This window comes from Triturus cristatus, chromosome 11, assembly GCF_964204655.1.
Source record: "Triturus cristatus chromosome 11, aTriCri1.1, whole genome shotgun sequence".
NCBI classification, from domain to species: domain Eukaryota; kingdom Metazoa; phylum Chordata; class Amphibia; order Caudata; family Salamandridae; genus Triturus; species Triturus cristatus.
Genome location: NC_140594.1, coordinates 615,305,333 through 615,318,211, shown reverse-complemented (window position 1 = coordinate 615,318,211; position 12,879 = coordinate 615,305,333). Strand labels below are relative to the sequence as shown.

Sequence of the window (12,879 nt, the reverse complement as noted above, 5' to 3'; positions counted from 1 at the left end):
AAGGTGATCTCTTCAGTTCGAGGCTGGTGGTTGCATGATGAAATTCAGGGACCAACAATGTCCTGCAAAAAGTTGTATATTTGAATTTTGAACGGAGTCTTTTTGAATCAGCCTTGGCAAAGCAAAATGTGATTTATGCTCCCCGGGTGGATGGTGCGCAATCCTACTATTACTTCCACCTCTAGTGGCAGTCCCTGGGAAAATATACGTTTATGTCTTTGTGAAGAAATCATTCTTCTACCCAACAGAACCACTGTAGCTTCTCTGATATATACCCAGGTTCTGAGGGACACAGGGTCACCCCATTGTGTTTGTACCAACTCTTTGAGATATTGTCACCTTCTCGATGGCTGATTTTCGCAGAAGGTTGGCAACTTCGCTTTGCAATAGCTTCACCTGGTGGCACGATGATGGAACCAGAGGGATTGAGGGGGGATGGTGTCCCAAACGTAGAGAGTACCCATTCTGCAGCACAGCTAACACCTACTGGTCATTTGTGATAGCTCCCCACTCTCCGAGATGATTTGCAATACTTCCTCCCACTGGAGTGGTGAACGACGATGGGGGCAGTGGGCACTCATTGTTTGGTCTGCGCCTTAGCGGAGGTGTTAGACTGACGGAACGCCGGCCTTGGTATTGCGACCTTTGCTGGCCCTGCCGATCCTGATTTTTCTGCCAATGAGGGGTTTGAACCCTCTGTTGGGAGGATTGCCGATTGTAAGGTCTTAAGCGTCTTCGGAACCCTTTCTTCTTTTCTAGACCCACGGCCTTTAGTGTGTCTAGCTCAGTCTTCATCCGGGACATTTCCTCATCTGTGTGTGTACCGAATAAAGATGAGCCGGAGAAGGGAAGATTGAGGCTCAGAGACTGTGCTTCTGGTTTAAGTGCCGTGAGACGAAGCCAGGAGGCTCTCCTAGCGCATATCCCATGGGCATAGGCATGAGCTGAAAGAGTAGCTCCATCTGCTGCTGCGCTGATAACTTGGTTCACCACCAAGCTGCCTTCTTGCAAGATCTCTTCAAAATCCTTGCGATCTTCTTTGGGCAGCTCTTCTGTAAATCTTTGCAGAGAGTCCCACAAAGACCTGTCGGAGTGACCCAAAAGAGCCGATGCACTCGAGACCTTGATCATAGAGGCTGATGTGCCGCAGACCATCCTTCCCCACGAATCCTGTGTTTTACTCTCCTTATCTGGTGGAACAGTAGAGGAGGAGGCAACTGCGTGAGGCTTTTTTGCCACAGCGATTATAACAGAATCCGGTGGGGGGGGGGGGGGGGGGGGGGGGGTCAGATCAAAGGAAAAGTGGGTCCTCCTCCGGTGGACGATATTTCTTCAGAATCCTAGCCGGCACCGTCTTGAGGGTCGCCGGCGTTAGGAAAATGTCCATAACTGGTTGGAGTGGGCCCGGCACGAATGGCAGTAGTGGTCTAGATGCTGCCCTCTGGTGTAAAGTCTCGAAGGTAACAGAGGACGAGCTCTGCCGAGTCGGCATAGGGATGTTTAGCTTAGTTGCCCCTCTGGAAAGCACGTCCTGGAAAGTGCCAACGTCATCCACCGGAGAGACCCTCGACGGTGGGCTGTCAGTAAGAGTCGGTGAGTAGTCTCTTTGTGACTTGTGTGTGGAAGAGGAGGAAGGCGTTGGAGATCTGTGCCTTCTCCTCCTGCTTCTGGATCTGGACTTCCTTCTATGGGAGTGTGCAGGAGTGCGACTGCGATCCCTGCCTCTTGATGAGAGTCCGATCTCTATCCACAGCCTACACCAGCCGAGCCAACGGAGACCTGTGGAGGGGGCTTGAGTAGTGCAGTGCCCTCGTTACTGGAGTTGAGACCCAGTGATGCAAAAGCCGGTTCCATCTCGGTGATAGATGGATAGAAGGCGATCTTTGCCCTTCTCGCCTCTCAGGAGAATGTGGAGGAGGAGATGTATCTCCCTCTATCTGTGCAGGCCTGTCCGCTGAATCTGGATGTTCCATGGACACCGGACTGCTAGACGTCGAGATCACGACCTCCGAAGATCTGGCCGTTGAAAATCTGTGAGAACCTGTTCTTGGTGACGGTGATGTAGACAGGATTCCCGGACGTGAGGCCCCTTTGGACTGATGCCTCGACGTCGATCTTGAACGTCCCCTCTGGACAGACTGTCTTCTCGATGTCGACCGTCATCTCGGCGACGGTGACGCCTGCCTCGACGTCGACCTTCTCCACTTCGAAGGAGGACTTACTCTTGCAGTCGACCAGTGCCTCGACTTCAAGCGCCTGCCTGACGCCAACAGAGTACCTTGCTTCGACGTCAAGCGCCTCGCCTCTGAAGACCGGTGTCTCGACGTCGACCTGCAGTGTGCTGACGTCGACGGAGACTTCTGCTCCGACGTCAGGGACGGAGTCTTGTGTCTCGACGTCGAAGATCTCTACACCGATCTCGACGGAGACTTCTGCCTCAACGTCGGTGACATAGTCTTGCACCTCGACGTCAAAGATCTTTGTATTGACCTCGACAGAGACTTCTGCCTCGACGTCGATCACCTTTGAGGTGGCGACAACTGAGTGATTTGTCTCGACGTTGAACGCCTAGCCAGCATCGTTGGAGATTTGCTCCTCGACGTTGATCGCCGCCTGGTTGACAACAACGGAGGGCCTTTTACTTTCGTCGACGTTGAGAGCGTTGTCCTCGATTTCTTAGAAGAGTGATGCGTCTGCACCACCGTAGTCTTCGACGACGACTGCTTCGCCGTCGATTGCTTCAACGCCGATCCAGACGCCGAAGGAGAACAGGTTGGGACCTTGCCTCTCGACGTCGACTGTGTTCTCTTTTTCTGCTGCCTCACTGGAGACCTACCTCTTTCAGAGAGGCCATAAAGTCGAATTCTCTCCCTGTCCTTGATGGTTCTTCTCGACAACTTCTTGCAGTGATAACAGGTGGCAGAAGAGTGAGAATCAGGGAGGCAGAGTATACACACAGAGTGTGTGTCTGATCTAGCCTTCTTTTTGCCACAGGTAGGGTAAGGATCAAATTAGGAAGGCATTTCTGACAGAAATAAACCTTTTCTGGAATTCAAATAAGGTTCAACCTTCCCTCTAATGCTAAAAGGCATCGAGTGAAAGTAAAAAATCCTCAAAATATTAGACAATTTTTGACAGAAAAGTAAAAAAAGGGAGAACTGTGAATCCAGGGTCCTGACTGAAGGAGCCGGAAAGAACAACTGACCTAACTGTCACCCCTGAGGCATGATGGGAAGCTAGGGGTCATGGCTGCCTTAAAGGTACAGTGCCAGTTTTTGTGTGAAAATGCTTTCATTTTCTATGCTATTGGTTTCCAATGTAGCCTGTAGGGTACGAATGTCTGCTTTTTTTGCAGTTCTTTCATGAGGTTTACTCATTAAAAACAGAGTTCAAGTTCTACTTGCCCTCCTGTGTTATTATACATATATTATGTGTTTGCAAAGGCAGTTTATCTGTTATTACATTGTTTAGCCTCCTAGATGGGGGCTGCATTGGTATGAGAAAAAATGATATAGCTTTATATATATATATATATATATATATATATATATATATATATATATATATATATATATATATATACACACACACATATATATACATATACATACACACACACATGTTTTTCATATGTACTTTTTTATTATTTCCGGGGTCCCCGCACATGGGCAGGAATATTCTGTGCTTATGACTATTGATGAGGATCCCCTGGAAGAGAACTATATTTTTCTTCCAGAAGATACTTCTACAGTAGGATTCCTCTCCTTATGAACAAATCCCAAAAGCAATCTATCAAGGATGTGGGACTGAGTAAGTCAACCACGCTCTGCCAAAATATCCATCACTCCGGGCCGAGTCATGAAACATTATTCATCACTATGTACCTAAGCCGTGAGAAAGCAATCTTATACAATGGTATGCAATGATCAAACGCCAACCACTACTGCCAAAGCCCTCATGAAGTGTGAAACTGCTTGGTAGGTGGTTCTATAGGGTATTGGCGCTCCTGGGCAATACACAGGTAAGTATACTCTAGTACTGAGTGAGGTTTATGGTACATAAGGGTAGGGAGAGCCACCCTCCTCCCCAGCGTGTGGCTAGCCACTGGTAAAACAGAGCAACAGTCCCCTGCGCACGCTAACAGTATATTAATTATATCAAGCACAGTGTGACAAAAGCTAGAGTCTTTGCTGGAACATGCGCTTCAGTTTATTCACAACAGCCTTAGCCAACACGTGTTTTGTCGCCCTTACGGGTGTGCGCAGCGACTTCTTCAGGACTATACTCCATATGTGTAGATCCTTAATTCTGGTTGTATTTCCGTCCCGAATGGGATTCAATAGGGTCCAATGTTAGACACACAGTTAAGACAGCGCATATCTTGTGCCCAGAAATAATCTCTCCTATTCACAGTATATGTATCCTGGATATGTTTCCCAACAAGGAGTCTCTTTTAAGAGGATTTAGTGGTAGTGCAAGTTTATTCAGGCACGAATAAAGAAAATCTGTGGTGCATTGCACCCTCTCGATGCAGGTTGTGTTAAAGAAAATAACCGCAGCCATATCCTTGCCGGTATTAATACGAGACCTTTGCCTCTGTGATGAACAGAGCTCCTTCCGGCGTGTACTCATGAAGTGTGCACGGATGCTTATTGAAGGATATTTTTTAGCCATGACATTAAAGATCTTTCTATGCAGGGGGGCTCAATGTAACACTGTTTTGTTACGGTCTTAACTTTTCTTGGCTTTAGTGACTACCACAAGGAGTAGACTGTCCCCCCGGTTTTGTGCTGTTGATGTAATAGAATACAGCATGCCTCTGGTATGGTCTAAGTAATCTCTCCTCTTCCTTAGTTGGGGTAAATACAAAGTAGCCGCTTGTTTGGAGTGAAAACAGTAAAGGATGGTGGACAAATAGGGGCAGCAATTCAATGACTACAAGTCGACGTGATTGCAGTCAAGCATACAGCCGGCAAGTAAGTAAACTAAGCAAGCAACTCTGCATCAGTTTGAAAGGCAAAGCCAGAAGAATCTGCCGAAGTCACACCTGATTTCTACCGCTGGGATCATTTCTGCTGAAATTGGTGGGTCAGGTTGTCAAGAAAAGCTCAGGAGGCAGCATCAACAATGACTTAATGGGCTCTGTAATAGTTGGAATATGCTCATAGCAAGAGACTAGCGTTGGGGGAACAGTGCCCGTCTCTCCAAATGGTCTCAGGAGTGGGATCATTTCATAAAGGAAGAAGTCCTCCACCTCCTATGTTTTTTTTTATTTTATTTTTATATTGGAGGACCTTGAGGATTGCTCCCTGCCTGTGACCTCCCTAAAGAAAAAAAAAGGTATCACCTAGGAGCTCCCTTACAGACCATCCCCTAAAATAATTTGGCTAACCGCTCTCGGATAGCCTTTGGACTCATGGGAAAGCAATAATCATAGTCTGAGGGGTAGTGATTGGATCCTAGATGCTACTTACTGATGTGGTGGATCCACATGACATCTTATGACACAGTCAACAAAGTTTAAACACCAAATTCCTATGATGTGAGATGTGACCAAGTCATTATACAATTTGGTGAGGAATTTAAAAATGGCAAAGAATAAAGAAGAGCTCCACTCAGCGCCATATATAGACTGAAGTCACATCTGGGGTAGACTGAGCAGAGACTGAAGTAATGAGGAGCCATCTGACAGTGTTGGAGAGCTACTGTATGCTTGCATGCATGTAATTATGTATGTATGTAGTGCTATTAATATAGCGGGAACCTAGCTATGAAGCAACGTAGGGTGAGAGGTCAAAAGACTATCTACAAGATCGTATACATCAAGTGGGGACCCACAAATACCTTTTACACACATTTAGGTGCAGGGAGATGTAGAGATCAGCCCAGAATTATACAATGTTTGAGTCTAGCTCTGAGGCCATTGCTGGGGATTAAAAGCTTTCAGGATGCAGTCGGGAGCCGGTAGGATATTCATAAGGTGGGAAGGAGTATCCAGCATAAAGTTCCAGTTATAGAATGGAGGACATGTTTAAAAAAAAAATGAAGGTCTGCCTCTTAGGAAATTAATTTGATTCTATATAAATCGGTCTTCGCTGACTGTACCGACTGCTAGTGGCAAAAGGAATCCCTACTGTGACTCACATTTACATCTTTCTGTGGGTATGTCCAGAGGCAGAGCAGGAAAAGGAGTGCATTACAGTTTACAGTGTTCACTTATCACAAATCACAGGGACACATGCCAGCTCTTCCAGCGCTATGAAACCACTTGGTGTACGTGTGCTATATAAAAACCTTTAACATACATAACATAAGCCAATGAAATAGGCACCTAAATATTGCTGCACATGTTAAAGGGCAATGAAAGACAAAAAGACTTGTAAGAAATGTTTCATACCTTCTTGTGCTTCAACCGCTTCCACCGTGGCTGCAGACCCAGCATAAAACAAGGAGAAGAAAACAGAGTGAATGAGACACACACATTCTACTATAACAGGAGTCTTAGAGCAAGTTCTGAGCTGGGCAGCATACAAGCAAAGGCAGCCTAACTAGGTAATAACAGCCACATCCGTATGTGATAACATTTGAGGTCAGGAGGATTATGGAAAAGAGAATGGAGAGCAAGAACTTTCTAAGTGCTGAGTGAGCCAACATGGAAGGATAGTACGGCATTACCTTCTTGCTCTCTTACTAGTTAGTCATTACTGGCTTGAGGAGAGCACACCTAATCAGAGAAGCAACCACTGCAACATGTTCACCGTGAGAAAATACAAAATAGCAAGCCCATGCTCCACCCCTCAGGCAGAAGAAATGAAAAACAGACCGAAAACATGGTTTTGTCTCTGTGGCTGTTAAAGGATACCATTAGCTTGACTATAGTTTTGTGTACTCCTACCATGAAATGGTGCAGGCACAAGTTAACAAATGTGGAAGGCCGTGCATGGTGTGGACCCACTAAGGTTTTTTTTAAGTCACAGTTGGAGTCTCAACAAACCTATGAGAGTGGATCACAGACCCTGCATGTTAGGAGTTTGGTGGTTCCTGTGGAGGCAAGCATTTACTCTAGGTATATCCACAAATACATTTTCAGTGTGCAGGCGGCACTTGCATTGGATGCCAGATTGCCATCATGCTGGGGTATGGCTCATAAATAGTGGTTTGGTGCTCATTTTAGATGCACTTGAGCCCATGGTCAGAGCCTCAGCAGAGCATACAGTGTGCAAAAAGGCACTAGCTCATGGTCTTGAGAAGGAGTGGTTCAGGAAAGGTGTTGTCGGGTACTTGATTCAGACATGTTTAGATCCAGGACCCCACTGGAGCGCAAAGCTTGCACCGCCAAGTTACGTCTTGGGAAAGCAACAAACAGTGAAGTCATAAAGGTGACCTCCAAGAAAAGGAGAACTTGGATGACAGCTTGTTGCAGGATGGGGGGACACAATCAAATCCTGGCACTGTTACTGGCAGCTCAAGTCATGCACATGAGGCTTTACAACACTCTGAAGCTGAACATGCAGACCTAGGCAGGGCTTAGTATCGAGCAGTTGCCTGGCCAATGAGCACGTCTTTCACCAATAAGGTAATCTGGAAGCAAGAGTGGACCTAGAAGCCTACACTTATGTTCAGCTGGGAATGAGAGTTCCCCAACTAATGTGATATCAGCCTATCAGGTGTGTAACGTTGAGCAAGGGAACAAGTCTTTGATCTAAGTCATTCTGGCAAGATGCTGATTGCCGACTGTGTTACAAGAGCGTTATATGACAATAATAACTATAACACTAAAGAGATCCAATGTTAATATCCTTTAGGGAAGGTTCACATGGGGCCTGGTATTGTAGTCTGTGTTTACAGAGATACAATAAAAGCATTTAGGGGAGCTAGGGGATCTCTATATGGTGTTTCCTACTGCTTCACCTTTAGAGAAGATTGGTTATTCAAGACTGGGATTTACCGCTGGTACTTTATATATTTCAGGGCCATTCATTTAATTCAGTATCATGATGTTAAACACCTTATTCCTTGTGAAAGTCACTTAAGCACAGAGTTTGGGAGAACTGGGTTCCCCATCTTGTAAAATTTATTTTATTTGGGTCTTCTTGGACAGGTTGATATTAACTTAGGTAGCTTTTGGTGCTAAAAGTGGTACCTCAGTTGAATCTGCAACAAGATGCTGTGCTGTTTCATAAATATCCAGAAATCTCTACGCCAAAGGAGCAGTGGCAGGCCCTAGATGTGTGCAGGTGAATGCTAGTCGAGGGGATGGGATGCTCAGATTTTAAATGTTAGTGCTGCACATAAAGGCCTGAAGCCTTCCACAGTGTTGCCAGGCTACTGGGTCAGGTTAGTCATGTTAGCGACTTCGGCTGCTGTGAAGTGGTCTATGAGCTCTATCTAGGGGCGCTTTACCAGGGCATAGTGACTTCCCGGGCTAAGGTGCAAATAGAAGTTTGTAAGGTAGCTAAGCTATAAGCTCTACACAATCCACATTATTGCAGCACCATAGGTTACAGCGTTTGGACTCTGGGAGGAATAATTTGGCTCCAGACTTGTGTGAGCTGTTTCACATGATGGACTGTTACATGGTCAGTTTCAACAAACATTGGTATGGCTTAGAATCATCTGAATGGGTTGTTTTCTGTGGCTCTTTGGTTAGCAGACCTGCTCAGTGGAGCTGTCTTGGCATACTTCAGACCAGTAATGACCGAAATTAGAAAGTTGGTCTTTTTTAAATAATGCTTACATTACTTATATGCAATATTAATTACTTTGTGTCCCCTTTTGCTCACTAAAGCAAGTACATTGTCCTCCCGCTACTAAAGTCACTATGTAGGACTGTCTGTGATGATCTGACGTCAATACAGTATGTGTTCAGGGTGAGTGGTTCGTTGTGGTCTTGCTTGATGGAAGAGGGTTTTTTTTGTTTTCCAAGTGGTGAAAAGGAACATTTAGCAGTGTCTTTCTAAGAAGGCACACCTAAAACCAGTAAGACTCATTCAGAAGAGGGGACTTGTAGTGATGGTGATTGCTGATAGTGCCATCCCAAAGAAGACACTGATAGGTAAATGCCTTCCTACGATAGGGAGGTGACGGGTGAGAGCAGGTCACACGAGAAGTCACCGAATATTAGCCAAAGACAACACTGCTTCTCTTTGTTAACCAGTGAAAAGCAGGTACAAGAGATGGCCACAACAATACCCAGCTAAACGCAATCCTGGTACACAAATCAGGAAGATATACCTTTGTATTTTGGAATAAAGCTCTAGCCGTTATATTTCTCCAAAGCTCCAGAATGCACCCATAATACACATTTGAATCATGAACTATCGGGAAACCCAAATATTCAGAATACTGCTCTGGTGAGTCATGTACTTACTTATATTGACCCCTGGTACTGCTGATGAGGGGTGAACCTAATGAGCTGTAAGAGTGTGGTTGACAACATGGTTATAGACTACAATGCACCCAGGCCTGACCTTACATACTCACCATGAATGAATAAATAAATAATGTATTGCCTGATTAATTAAAATCATTGTAATTCCTCCTCTGAGTATATGCAATAGTAACAGTAAGAACAAAAACACATTTGTGCAGCCAACATAATGCAGTACTTTCATACAAGATCTAGGTTTCTATTACACGATGATGAGAGCATACTCACCACTTTCCAGGGTCTGTCGACCACCAGATAGCACGCCGTGGGGCAAGGTCCCAGTAGGGGTCAGTCCTTTCAGGGTCAGCACACTCTCGCTTTCCTCACTGCAGAAGGTATGAGGAAGAAAAATGGGAGAAATCAGGCTCAGTCGCACTCCAGCTGCAGCTCGCTTATCACAGCCAATGAAACAAAAGAGGCATCTTCAAACACCAACAGCAGGTGGAGCAGTACCATCTGCTTTTCATACCACCACTATCTGTGCAACCTCGTAGTACTGTGTATATCTTTATTTACTAATTAGTACTCCTCGTCACCACTGCCTAGATTTATCCTTCGAAATGATCTTTGGCAGTCAGTTGAATCACCTCCACACAGATACGAAGTATGTCCCTTGAAGTAGACTTCGTTACCCCGCCGTTGTAGGTGGGCCCAGTTGCCACGGACATGCATGAGTACCAACCCTGGAGAATCGACCGTGGCACAAACGTCATGGGCGCTGCTCTTTTGCTTGTTCAGGTTACCACTATGTTTAATGCTTACCTCGGTTGTCATCTCGCCACGTCACATAGGGCTAAATTTACAAAAACGTCTTCTTGGATATGTCTGACTTACTCTGACTTCTAAGTGAATTACAGTTCCTCCTGAATTTTCATGTGTAAGACACTCACACTGAAAGAAAGCCTCTAGTGCATTGGGCTCTAGACGTTAGTGACCCTTGCTGACAACGAGCATGAGTAAGTGCCACTCTTGGACTTCAAAGCATCCCCCTGACTAACAACCAGCCCAATAGTGGTATTGCGTACTTCTGGCGTTTCACCTGAAAGAGTATGACCCCTTTAAGCGTTTCAAATTGTTGATTTAAGACTTCACCTGCCAGCCTTTTTTTAACGTAGTGTGGTTTAAACGAAACTAAGTACCTCACAGCCCCACTCGTATGCCTTTATCAACAGAAGCCACTCCAGAATTAAGGCAACAAATATAAGTTTGACTATGTAATAATGCACTGAGGAGGGTCAACCACAGACCTGAGAACTTGTCACCTTGAATAAGTACAATTTAAAAAATAAAAGTTAGGCACATGGGGCCTACTCACGGGCCAGCAGCCGATGGAGGCAGACGCGAGCTGAAGAGCTCCGACCGCCGTTTCCCCTTTTTCAAACATCCTGACCCCCTGACACAGCGGGGGGAGCCGCAACCAGCACAGAAGCCCTCTGGGACACGACTGCCGGGCCCGGTGGAGCCCTGCACTGCAATTACAGCCACCTGCGGCGGTAAACTGGCGGTTACCATCTAGGCAGCCCAGACAACGAAAAGATGGCGGCCGCAGTCTGACTGCTCCCGTGGTTACCGACCAGTGGGGAGAACGGACGAATCAGACCGAGTGACCTCACCTGAGCTACCTGGCAGATAGCGGTGCATTACTGAGGAAGTGAGGAGGGGCTGGAGCGCCTTCAAAACAATATATTTACCCGCAGCGCTGACCCCCCCACCCTGCCCTGGCCCTAATTATAAAATGGCAGCCAGACAGAGAGCGTCCTGAGATGGAGGCCGAATTGAATGGAGCCCTGCCTGTGATGAGCCCACTGTTGCCCCTCTTGTGACCAACGTGCCAGGGCAGCCACGGTGCGACATGGAGCCGTGTTGTGAAGTCTGGAGATCCTGGTGTAGCCCGCAGGGATGGCCTCGCAGAACCGCGGCCAAAATGGCACCAAGCTTCCCCTGAGCATACCTGTTTGCCTTTCCCTGGCGCGCTCTCTAGGACAGAGGTCGTTGTAGCCCTAAGCGGCAGACACCCGGCCCACACCACACACCGGCAGAGCCCGGTGCCCCACTTTTACCGGCCCCAACACAACGTGGAGCCCGGGGACGGTCGCTGCAGAAGAGCGTGCGCACATACTACGAAGTGGGGCCACAACAGTGCTGAGGGACTTTTGAGGTGAAAGTGTGCTTCCTATTCCAGACCCCCGTCGACAGCAGAGGGTGTCCAGTGCTGGCGAATCCGCAAAGGCGCTCCACAATATAGCGCCTGCATAACAAATGTAGCGCCAACCCCCGGGGGACGACTTGCTGGCTATCTGTGGGGCATGCCTGTGGTGAATAGTTAACTAGTTGCGCCATTAACTAGTTGCGCCACAGCAAAGGAGAACGCTGGTGCTGGCTGACGGGCCTGACACGCACTTCAGAGACGAAACTAAGGGGAGTAGCTGCAAAGTGCTGCGGTGTCCAAGTATCGGATAATACTAGTGGGAGCTGCGGACTGCTGGGAGGGGTTTTGTCTCGGTGAGACTTCTCGGCTCGCACTACCAGAGGTAGGAGAGATTACCTGTGGCGAGGGCTCTTCGGCCTGAGGGAGCTTGACGGATGGGAAGCCGCCCAGCGAAACTGGAAGTGATAAGATGCGCTACTTCCAGGGGACACTGAGCTCCCTCAGACACCAAACCTGCATGCAGTAACTTCGAGATGGGGAGACCACAAAAGAAGTGGGGCTTCACTGCTCTTAGTGTAGATGTCCCAGAACCTCACTCTGAAGACGAAGAGGAAGCGCCTGAAACAAATGGAGAGACGCCCTCCCGGAATCCTACATTAACTGACAGTGAGGCATGAGAGGGTAAGATAGATGCTATCGGCACGGACCTCAGCTTACTCAAAGATGATCACCGCAAGCTCAAAGAGTGGCAAGCAATGAAAAAGAATTATGCGGCCTGCCGGCCGAAGTACAGGAAATGCACCGATCTCTTTCTGCCCTGGAAACTAAGGTGAAAACCTTAGAACTGCGCGCTGAAGACAGTGAAGGGCGATCACGGCGGAACATCCGCATCATCAGGATACCAGAAAAAACAGAGGGGACGGACATGGCCAGCTACTTAGAAAACTGGCGCTGAGGTGACTCCAACAGGCCTGTCCCCCTTTTTCTGCCCTGGAGCGGGTCCATAGAGTACCAGCTAGGCCGCCAAAACCGGGAGCTCCCCCCCAGACCGGTTGTGTCGAGACTATTACACTTCCAAGATAGAGACCACATCTTACACTGTTCTCACCAAAAACGGACCCTCTGCATCGATAATACCGTCATGATCTTTCCAGACATTACAAGAGAAGTTCAACGAAGCAGGGCCTCATTCGCTGCTGTCAAGGCTAAACTGCGCAAACTGAACCTGTCCTATGCAATGCTATTTCCCGCTCGACTTAGGGTGGCAGACCCAGCAGGAGCGCGCTTCTTCAATTCTCCA

At 47.3% G+C, this 12,879-nt stretch overlaps 1 protein-coding gene across 2 annotated transcripts in view; it reads right to left on the bottom strand.

The window, feature by feature from the left end:
- PPP3CC (protein phosphatase 3 catalytic subunit gamma) overlaps positions 1-12,879 on the bottom strand; it is a 653,177-nt gene that overhangs the window by 21,723 nt on the left and 618,575 nt on the right. For both annotated transcript variants that reach the window (XM_085633979.1, XM_085633980.1), the window contains exons 12-13: positions 9,659-9,756; positions 6,398-6,427 (exon numbers count right to left, since the gene is read on the bottom strand). In XM_085633979.1, coding sequence (XP_085490105.1) covers positions 6,398-6,427; positions 9,659-9,756 — 128 coding nt within the window. The remainder of the gene's footprint in view (positions 1-6,397; positions 6,428-9,658; positions 9,757-12,879) is intronic.